The 9,809-nt window shown below is 63.8% G+C and overlaps 2 protein-coding genes and 1 long non-coding RNA gene across 3 annotated transcripts; 1 reads left to right on the forward strand and 2 right to left on the reverse strand.

Annotated features, from left to right (window-relative positions):
* Positions 1 to 25: 25 nt before the first annotated feature.
* Positions 26 to 2,677, reverse strand: PTPRCAP (protein tyrosine phosphatase receptor type C associated protein). Its single transcript, XM_008533794.2, has 2 exons — positions 2,202 to 2,677; positions 26 to 893 (listed from the first exon to the last, which is right to left on the reverse strand). Exons 1-2 carry the CDS (start codon positions 2,202 to 2,204, stop codon positions 252 to 254), a joined length of 645 nt encoding a protein of 214 aa, XP_008532016.2. The 5' UTR covers positions 2,205 to 2,677; the 3' UTR covers positions 26 to 251.
* LOC139074526 (uncharacterized) lies at positions 1,815 to 6,848 on the forward strand. Its single transcript, XR_011524207.1, has 3 exons — positions 1,815 to 1,921; positions 3,769 to 3,943; positions 5,644 to 6,848. It is a non-coding gene; the product is annotated as an uncharacterized lncRNA (long non-coding RNA).
* On the reverse strand, positions 2,686 to 8,287 carry CORO1B (coronin 1B). The gene is made up of 11 exons (XM_070565612.1): positions 7,988 to 8,287; positions 6,995 to 7,197; positions 6,488 to 6,610; positions 6,253 to 6,382; positions 5,905 to 6,086; positions 5,696 to 5,815; positions 4,928 to 5,032; positions 4,707 to 4,852; positions 4,388 to 4,445; positions 3,288 to 3,566; positions 2,686 to 3,129 (listed from the first exon to the last, which is right to left on the reverse strand). The coding sequence occupies exons 2-11, from the start codon at positions 7,193 to 7,195 to the stop codon at positions 3,004 to 3,006; spliced, it is 1,470 nt and encodes a 489-aa protein (XP_070421713.1). The 5' UTR covers positions 7,196 to 7,197; positions 7,988 to 8,287; the 3' UTR covers positions 2,686 to 3,003.
* Positions 8,288 to 9,809: the final 1,522 nt, after the last annotated feature.

Genomic DNA, 9,809 nt, shown 5'->3' on the forward strand with positions numbered 1-9,809 from the left:
TGGGGTCACTAAAGAACCACAGAACCGCAGGGCTGTAGGGGTTTTATTTCAGATGGCTGCCCAGTGCCCTGGGTGGGCACGGGATGGTGGCCTTCTGGAGGGGGTGGGGATGCACAGACTGGGGGACTGAACTAGTCGAGGGAGTGACAGTCTGAGGCTTTCCATGTGGGGCTCCAGGGCAGGCTGTGTCCAGCCACAGCAGCTTGGGAAGCAGATGCACAGTGACAGGGATGCGACCCCAGGGCTGGCCCCTACAGTGCAGTGACATGCAGCTCCTGGCCCCCCGCTGGCCTGGCGCTGTCGTCCCAGGCCGCACTGCCAGCAAAGGCATGCAGGTCACTCAGCAGAGCCTCCGCGCTGCCCCCTGAGCCCGCCGGCCCCTGGCAGCTGAGGGCCAGGGCCCCTTCGGCATCATCAGCATCACTGGCGTCACCATCGTGTGCTTCTTCTGCCGGCCCTGGGCCCTGCTGTGGGCTGGGCTCCTCTCCACATGGCTGCCCCTCTTCCCGGGATTCAACCTCCTCCCGGCCACCTTCCATGTCATAGTAGTCATCTTCCACATCCTGTTCATCCTCCTGCCGCTCGGGGTCCTCATCTGGAGACCCCAGCTCAATCTGGGCCTGGAGCCAGCGGCCTGGTGGGCTGGCCCAGAACAGGCGTCGGGTGCGGCCCCACAGCGCGGCGCCCAGGCGGGCGGGGTGGTAGTAGCCTCCAGAATCACGGCTGAGGCGGCGCCAGGCCAGTGCCAGGCCAGTGGCCAGCAGCAGGAGCAGGAGCAGCAGTAGGACGATGGTGACAGAGTTGGAGCCAGCGCCCTCCTGGGCACTGTTACCTGAGCCCAGGACCCCCGGCAGGGCCAGCAGTGTCCCGAGCCCTAGGGCGCAGGACAGGTCCTGTGGGGAGACAGGCAGGGCTCATCACCGGTGCTGAGGGCAGGCCGTGGTGGGCACACTGGGTGACTGGGTCCTCGGTTGCCTCTCGAGCAACATGGGGACAGTCAAGCAGAAAGGCCCAAGTCCTTACTCGGTCAGTGAGGCCCTGGCCCTGTGAGGCCCGGCCGCCGATGCTCTGACCTCCCTGCCCCTCGCCTCCCTGCCCCTCCTCCCTCCCTCCCTCCCTCCGTCCCACTGCACCAGGTAAGCCTCTCCTGCCCCGGGCCTGGACCTGGTGGTTCCCTCTGCCGGATGCTCCATCCCCCAGAGCCACATGGCTGGCCTGCTCACCTAACCTGACCTGGATTTCTCCCTTGACATTCACACCCGCAGCCCAGCCCAGCCCTCTCCGTGCCCCGCACCTGCTGTACTTTCCTCTCCTCCCCAACTCCTAGCACAGTCCACAACTCTGCTTGCCCATTAGGTTTACTGTCTCAGCTCCCCGCCAGAATAAGCCGCAGGAAGACAGGGATCTTTTGGGCTCTAGCGTCTCAAGCTTCCTGGCTCACAGAAGGTGCTCAGCACATCCTGGTTGACTGTGTCAAGCCTGCTGCCTGGACTGGGATGGGGTGGGATGGAAGGGAGGGGGGGAGCTGCTCTTCCTGAGGCCCGGGATGGCGGGACTGGCTCCCAGGCAACTCTTCACCCTCTGCTTTGCCAGGTCCCAGGATGAGGGTCCCAGAGACCCCTCTTCCGCCTTCCCAGCCGCGGGACTGCCCCAGCTTCGGGACTGCCCCAGCTGCGGCGTTTGTTTCCGTTCAACTCCCTGTCCCTGGGGGCCTGCTGGGGGCTGGGGGAGGCGGGTGCAGCTGCCAGAGGAAGCCTGCGGTCAGAACGAGGCAGGTGGGGGGAGGTGGAGGGAGGGGGAGGGAGGAGGGGGGAGGGGTGCCGAGGTGCAAGCAAGCCTCCCCCTGCCCGGGGCTCTGTCTGCCCAGGCTCCAGGGATGCAGGAGGGGCTGTGCCGAAGTCCCAGCTCACCAGAGGAGCCGGTGAGAGGGTCTATCCCCGGTCAGCAAGGGGGGCTAGGCCTGGAGTGGGGCCCTGGGGGCCACACCCTGACTCCCAGGGCGGCCCAGCTCTGGGGAGGGGTGAGAGAGAGGCCCGGCTTCTGCCCCATGGCCGTCCTGGGTCTCGCCCTGGCTCCTGACGGGTTGCTTCTGCCGCTGGGCCTCCGCCGGGGGATACTTCCTTAGCTCCCGGGGCCCAGACGTTCCGGCCCTGACCTCCTGTTGCCCCCACCCCACGGACCCAGTGGGCCACAGTGCTCACCATTTGTCCGCCGGCCTCTCAGAGCTGGGCGCCCACCTCCAGCTCTGGCTGAGCTGAGTGAGAAGTGAGCTCTCGCGCTCTCAACTGCAGCCAGGGGTTACTCGACGCTTCCGCTTCCTGCCCGCAGCACCCCCCCAGCCCTTCTGCCACAGGACCCTGGTGGGGGCCTTGGGCCTCTCACACCCACCCTGATGCACACCAGATGCTCACAGGTCTCACTGGGCGAGGCTGGGGCTGTGGGGCCTCTGACCAGGCCTCCAAGAGGAAGGACTGGGCACCCAGCTCAAAGCAGGACACACCCTGGAGGTGTCCACAGGTCTTCTGCCTCAGTTTCTCTACCTGGCAGAATTCAGGGAAGTGATGGCTGTGGGGGATGTGCATGGCCCCCAGACCTTGCTTCTGTGATCCCTGTGGGCCTCCTCTCTCCCCAGCTTTCCAGACTTCCTTCCCCAGCCCCACCCTTGCAGCAAAAGGGCAAACCCGGTTTTAGAAAGAGAATTTTATTTGAAATGAAAATAGAGAGCCCATCCCTCCAGCTTCCTCCAGGGAGGGAGTGAGGGCCAGGCGGGGTGGGGGAGATGGTCCCTCAGAGTATAAGCTTGCCATGGTACAAAAATCTTCCACAGTAACAGTGACAAAAGCCAGGCAGTGGCTCCAGCCTGGGCCCACAGGATGGGTCAGGGTGTGGACTGGCCCCAGAGGCCCTCGGCAGGGGGCAGTCAACCTGTGGTGTGACCTGCCAACAGAGGCTGAGTGAGAGGAGGTGGAGGTGAGGGCAGCGGCCTCCACTGGGCCTGTGGTCCTACGCGTCCCCATTCTCCATGCGCCCCAGCTGTTCCTCCAGGCGGCTAATGCGCTCCCCCTGCTCCTTGACCAGCGCTCTCAGGGCCCGCAGCTCCTGCATCACCTCCTCCAGCTTCCCAGCCTCCTGCAGGGACATCGTAGGGGTCACGGGTCACAGAGTTGCAATGCTCCCTAAATCTACTACCAGGCCCAGAGAGGGACAGGGAATGATTTAGGCACACACAGCAGACTGGGGAAACAGCTGGCGCTTCCCAACTCCACTCCTGACCGCGGGGTACATACCCTGGCTCCAGTAAGGCTGCCACTGGGGGTCGTGGCAGTGGTAGAGGCAGCAAATGTGGAGGCCCCTGGGCGGGCGGAGCCAGGGGCCACGGCGGGCCGGCTGTCGGATAACACGTTGCGCCGGCTGACCTTCAGGTCCCGCTGTTTGCTGGGCACGTAGGCCTCCCGCAGGGAAATGAGGATGGGGTCGGCGTCCCGCCCGCTCACCCACTCCTCCGCCTCCAGGGCCGCCTCGGGCCCGGCTGTGTCGGGGTACAGGTCATCCTGGAAGAGGTCCGACTGGGAAGGGGTGGGGGAGGTCTGGATCAGCTGGGGACCCACTGTTAGGGTCCTTTCGTCTGGACCCTGGGTGGCCACCTCCTCATCACTCTGCTGGCCTCCAGGCTTCCACCCTGTCAACCCGTCTTCCAATAGCCTAACCCCAAGTGACCTTTTGAAAGCTCAAATCTGTCCTTTCACTTCCCTTCTGGATATTGCCAAGAGCTCCGTCTGAAGCCTTCCCCAACCTTCCTAAGCGGGGACCAGCTATATAGCTTCGTGGGATTCTGGGAGCTACATCTATGCCCCATGGACCGTGAGCTCTTGGGGCAGGCCCTGTCAGCCTCGTTCACAGCTCTGCTCCCCCGGTCGTGCCTGACATGCTGAATGTGCACTCAGTAAGTACTGGCTGGCGAAAAATGTGCATCCAAGGCTCTTGGCTGGGCATCTGAGGCCTGATCCCTCCTCATGGGAGCCTCCACTGCAGCCAGACTCCATTCCCACCTCTGCGCCCTTCTCCTGGTCTCTACCTGCCATTGGAGGGCCCCACCCTAGTCATGCTGTAGGTCCGGCCTCCTATGGGGAGAGCTCCGTGGCTGCCCGGTGTCTGTCTCCTGTGGCTGGTTCAGGGCAGCTCACACTGCATCTCATTCCTGCTTGCCCCCTGCCTGGCACAGCCCAACCCCTGTGTGGGTACAAGGGCAAGCTGGCACCTGTCCAGCCCACTGACCACACCCTTATTTGGCTACGACCCATTCACAGGCCTCACCCTGTTCCCCCCTGCATGGGCTGTCTGCCCAAGAAGGGAGCAGTGGGTGGGCAGGGGATCCAGCCAGCCTCACCTTTCTTGGCACAGTCATGACAATAGGCTCACACTTGCGTTCATGCAGTTTGTAGAACCTGGGAGAAGGAGGGGGAGGGAGCCATGGGTGGAACCTCCTGCCACCATCTCTCCGGTCACCCTCCACTCTCCACTTCCAGGCCTCACCTCAGCTCCTCCCACAGACTGACCCCTGACCCTGGGCCCCCTGTGGGCTGGTTCCTGCTCCTGAGCAGCCTCTTATGATCTGACATGTCACCCTGGATGCCCACAGCCTGGCCCCTGCGCCCCCCAGGCTGACCCATCCCCCTATAGCCGGCTGCCTCGGGGGTCCCTCTTACCGGGCGATCTCACACTTGCTGACCTCCAAGCCCCTCTTGGGCATGCTGCCCATGCCCCTCTGGGGCTCTTTGCTGGTGAATGTGTTCAGGAAGTGGATGTAGGGAGGCTCGTCTGTGATCTCAAAGTACCGGATGCTGGAGTCGCCCTGCAGGGCAGGAGTGGGCAGGGGTCAGCACTCGGGCATCCCTCTTCCCTGCCCCCACACCATGCCCAGCCTCACCTTGCCGCAGACATAGACCACGCTGGTGTCGGGGTCGTAGAAGGGCAGCAGGGCTCCGTTGCTCGAGTCCAGCTCCTGCAAGGCCATGGGCTCCTTGAAGTTCTCCTGGCACACGGGGTTGGGGACAGTCAGGCCAGGCCAGAACCTCCTCTCTCCCATCACTGTCCCAACTCCCCCCATCAGCACTGGGCCCCAACCAGCCACACATGCCAGCGCTGCTGCCCCGACCACGCCAGGTGGGCTCCCTCCCACCTGTAAGCCTTTGCCCACACAGTGTGCCCCGCCGGGCCCTCCTGGCTCCCCTTAACTCCCAGGGCTCCACTTTCCCAGCCTCCTCCAGGTCTTTAGCCAACTCCCAGGCCACCGAGCAAGTGCTGAGGAAGTCCCCACCATGTGGGAACCCGGGTGCCAGGCAGCACCAGCCTGCCTCAGAGGGGCCCCTGGAGGTCACTATACAGAAACATAGGGCTGTGCGACAGAGCACTCCAGGGGAAGCGCTGGCAGGCTTCCTGGAGGAGGGGGATTCTGCAGCTGGTGGGAACAGGCAAGCAAAGGAGAGAACGGCCTTTCAGTTGGCAAGAAGAATGGCAGACACAGAGGTAACTGGAGGCAGTGAGGGAGGCCAGAGAGCAGGGGCAGGGAGAGGAGAGGCTGGCGGGTTCCGGGGCCTGGGAACCACAGGCCTCTCCAGGGTGACTCCTGCCCTCTTCATCCAGGGTGGAGCCCAAGTCTCAAGCCTGTCCCCTCAGGCCGGCCATGGCCACTCACCGGGTCCCAGAGTGCCAGCTGCCGCTCGCTCATGCGGCTGAAGCCTGTGGTGAACACCTTGCCATCTGCCAGGAAGATTGCCCGCATGGGCCGGGCCCCTTCATGAGCCTTCTCCCGCTCCTGTGGCAGGGGACAGAGTGGTCAGTACAGTGACCCAATAGAGCCCCTCGGCCTGTCCACTGCCATCCTTACCCTCCAGGGCCACGTACCGCCACCAGGGTGCCCCGGCGGGGGTCGATGATGCGCACACTCTTGTCCTTGCAGGCGGAGCAGAAGAGGCTGCCATTGTGGTTCCAGCTGACGTTGTAGATGAGGTCGGGGTGCAGGCTGTCCAGGCGGTACAGCTCCTCCGCCGTGCCCACGTTCCAGATGAGCACCACGTTGTCGCAGCCTGCCGGGCAGGGGGCCGTCAGCCCACCAGGCCAGCTCTGACCACCCTCCTGGAACCAGACCCTATGGGCCTCAGCTTTCCCATCTGTCAGATGGCGCGGGAGAGGGTGTGGGACGTTCCAGAGCTGTGCATGGCCAGGGGTGGGGAGCAAGGGACCAGTGCAGACCTGCGCTGAGTAGCACGTTGCGGGCCGTCGGGTGCCAGGTGATGATGCCCACTCGCTTGGTGTGGCCCTCTAGCACCACCACCGGCTCTGTCAGTGGGGCAGCCAGCCCGTTCTCCGGGATCTGCCACACCTGCGGAAGGGGTAGGGATGCGGGCTGAGGCTCCTGCTTGGCCCTGCTGCAGGCAACCTCGAGTGACAACTGCCACCCAGACCCAACCACAGCCATATGCCTCACCATGACCGTGCAGTCCTCCGAGCCGCTGGCAATGACTTCATCATTGTGGGGACACCAATCAATGTCAAGGACAGGTCCCGTGTGTCCACACACTGTCGGGTAGGCCTTGTCAATGCGGCCCGTCTGGGGGCATGAGAGGAGTAGTCAAGGGGGACCCAAGACCCTGAGGGTCCACCCTCGCAGAGCTTGAGGCTTCCCCTCCATGCAGGGAGAAGGGTGCCTGGCCCACAGATGGCCCAGATGTGACTCTCACTGCCTCTTGCCGACCCACCTCTTCCTCACAGGCATCATCAGGTGAGCAGGAAACATCTGTTGCCTTTGACCCTGACTCTGTGGCAATAAAAGACTTTCCCCGTCTGTGTTCACGCCTCTCGGGCAGTAAATCTGGATTATGACACCTGCCCAGCATTGTGGGGCTGGGCAAGATATGGGACGTGAAATACACAGACGCCTGGCAGGTGTGGCCCAGCTGCCTGCAGACTTTCCCTCAGCCCTGAGGGGGCCCACCTTGCTTAGGGGGAGCACCAGGAAGGCGCCCCCACCGCTGGCCTCCACAATCACCGCCAGGAACTTAGGGTTGACTGCGCAGAAGGTGCTGTCCCAGGTGACACGCGACACGCGAATGTCCTCATAGCACTGATCATTCTTGACCGGCTGCCCGAACACATGCCGGAATTTGCTCTGGCGAACCACTTTGCGGAAGGACATGTCTGCAGGGCGCAGAAGCCTGGGTCAGCCCTGCCCATCATGGAAGCCCCCAACCCTCCCAGGGCTGCACGAAGGGAGGTGGGGAGGATGCAAGTGCGGGCCTGGTCGTTAGAGCCCGCCTGGCTCTCAGTATCCCCGGTTACAGAAAGGGGTGAGAGGTGCAAACCCTGGCTGCCTCCCCCCCGTGCGCTGATCTGAGGGGGGCAACGTGCTGACCCCGCAGCCCACGCTGCTCAGTCCTGAGGGGCTTTGCAGGACACTACCCAAGGCCTCTCCCTGGCTCTGGTATGTGTGTGGGGGAGGTAGGAGGTGCCAATGTCGGAGCAAGCTTAGCTCCTCTGGGGGTCCCGGTCAGTGCGGAGCAGGCTCCTTCCTGCCGGGGGTTCGGAGGCTGGGTGATGGGGAGGACGGCCAGAGGAGCAGGCCGTGCTAGGCCCCAGTTCTGAGTCCCAGGGAATGTGCAGCGCCTGCAGGAATGTGCGGGGAGCTGCAGGGAGCCCCAGGCTGGCCCAGGAGGCCTGGCAGGAGGGGGCGGGGGTCGGGACAGCACTCCCAGCCGCAGAGTATCCTCGAAGCCGAGTCCAAGGTGAACTAGGAGCCCGATTTCCAGGGACCCCGGGCCAGGAGGGGACAGGCTGGGCGGCCAAGGGGAGCTGGGACTGAGGGTGGGGCGCCGCGGACGAGAAGGGCTCCTCGGACCCAGGCCCCCCAACCACAGCCCCCCGCGGCTCCGCCCCTGCAGCCCCGCCCCGCCCGCCGCCCGCGCCCCCAGCCCCGGCCCCCAGTGCTCACCGGGGGCGCCAGGGGCTGTGGCACCGGCCTCGGGCGGCTCCGGATCCCGGCCTCTGGGAAGCAGGAAGCGGGAATCAGGAAGTGACAGAGGAGCCGGGGGCGAGGGGCGGGGGGCGGGGCGGGGGCTCGCGGGGGCGGGGCCGAGGTCACGCGCGGAGGGGAGGGGCGGGAGGCTGCGGGCGGAGCCTGGAGGCCGGGAGCGCGGGGCCTCCAGGGCAAAGGGGCAGGGACGAGGTAGGGAGGGGGCTGCAAGGGCTGCACCCCGGCCTCAAACCCGGCCCCTTCCCCATGCTGCCCCTCAAGGAGGCGTCCTCAGGAGTCCCCGGGATTGGGGGGAGCCCCGCCCCCCCACTTCCCCGCCCCATGCATACCTCGAGGATCCCCCAGTCCACTCCTGACTCCAAAATATATCTACTCAGACAGCCGAGATATGCACGTGCCTCTTTTTGACTTACAAAAGTACGTGCTGTGGGTTAACAGTGTAAATAAAACGGGTGTTTTAAGAGGCGGGTGGAAAGCCCCAACCATTCCATTCCTCCCCACGAACACCCCTGGGTCCTCCCGGGCCTCGCTCTTATTAGAAACAGAAATGGGGCCGTGCCCCCCAGATCCCTGACACCTTCCTTTCTTTTCTCGCCTATCTCCCACGGAGGCCCGGAGGTCGGACCACAGACCTCTCCCTCCTTCTAGCCCGCTCCTGTGGCAGGAACCCAGACTGGCCTCCCCACATCCGCCCCATCCCTGTCCCACCCTGGAGGCTTCGGTGTCCCTGTAGGTCCCACAGGCACAATCTGTCCCTTCCACCGGGGGCTGGTGTCCCTGGGGCACTGGTCACCTCCCTCATCCCTTTCTTGAGCATCTGCTGCCCTGGGGGACCTGGGAGTGATGGGTAGGGTCCCTTTGGCAGAAAGAGAGGAGTGGTGGGGGAAGCGGGGGAAAGCAGAAGTCAAAAGGATCCTTGTCTCAGACTGCACGAGGTCCCACTGTGTGTCCCCATTAGCTGGGGCTTGTAGCGGTCTCATTCCCCTTGCCACACCGTGCTGAGGGAACAGCTCAGAGAGGAGAGGTGCCTGCCCCAGGTCACCCCGAAAGGGTTCAATCCCCATCTGTTTGGCTGCAAAATCCTTGCTTTTCCCACTGCTCCGTAACCCTGGGGCAGGCTGATCTTTCCAGCCTAGGACAGGAATGGGGGTGCTGGGCAGAGGGAATGCAGCCATGAAGCCTGCCTCTCCCGTGTGTCCCCTGAAAACAGCGGGGATCTGTCCGGAGCTCAAACCAGATCCCCTACCCTAAGCCGTCCCCTTGCTCCTCCTCTCAACATCTGAAATAATGTCCATAGTCACTGTGCACCCCCCACCCCTCGTGAACTACCACCGTCCTCTCCCTGCGTGTGGCCCAATGACACTGACCCTCCTGTCACTGAAACATACCACCGCCTTCCTTCCCACCCCAGGGCCTTGGCACATCCTGTTCCCTCCATCTGGAAACTCTTCCCCCAGGTCTTGAAAAGGCTCCATTCCCCCACTCCCCCCAGGTCTCTGCTCAGATGTCACCTCCTCCGAGGGCCTTCCCTGGCCACCCCCGTCACCCGTCACTCTCTGGCCTTCCCTGGTCCCTCTGTACGGTTCTTAGTCACGACCTGATGTTATGTGATATAGTTATTTGCTCCTGGTTGGCCTGGCCCACTAGGCTGTCAGCAAGTTGAGGGCAGCACTTGCTCTCGTTCGCGCTGTGTCCATGCCACCTGGAAGGAGACCTCGCACACGGCGTGTGTTCAGCTCATGGATATTGGATGAATGAAAGAACAAACAGCAGCCCTGAA

Source organism: Equus przewalskii, chromosome 11 (assembly GCF_037783145.1).
Source record: "Equus przewalskii isolate Varuska chromosome 11, EquPr2, whole genome shotgun sequence".
NCBI lineage: Eukaryota > Metazoa > Chordata > Mammalia > Perissodactyla > Equidae > Equus > Equus przewalskii.

Excerpts from the sequence above, each read along its gene's own strand:
- CORO1B (XM_070565612.1), bottom strand. The coding sequence starts at position 7,195 with ATGTCCTTCCGCAAAGTGGTTCGCCAGAGCAAATTCCGGCATGTGTTC. Across the intron at positions 5,033-5,695 it reads AGCTGGCACTCTGGGACCCG|GAGAACTTCAAGGAGCCCAT; the intron begins GTGAGTGGCCAT and ends CCCGTGTGCCAG. Across the intron at positions 4,853-4,927 it reads TGGTCTATGTCTGCGGCAAG|GGCGACTCCAGCATCCGGTA; the intron begins GTGAGGCTGGGC and ends CCTGCCCTGCAG.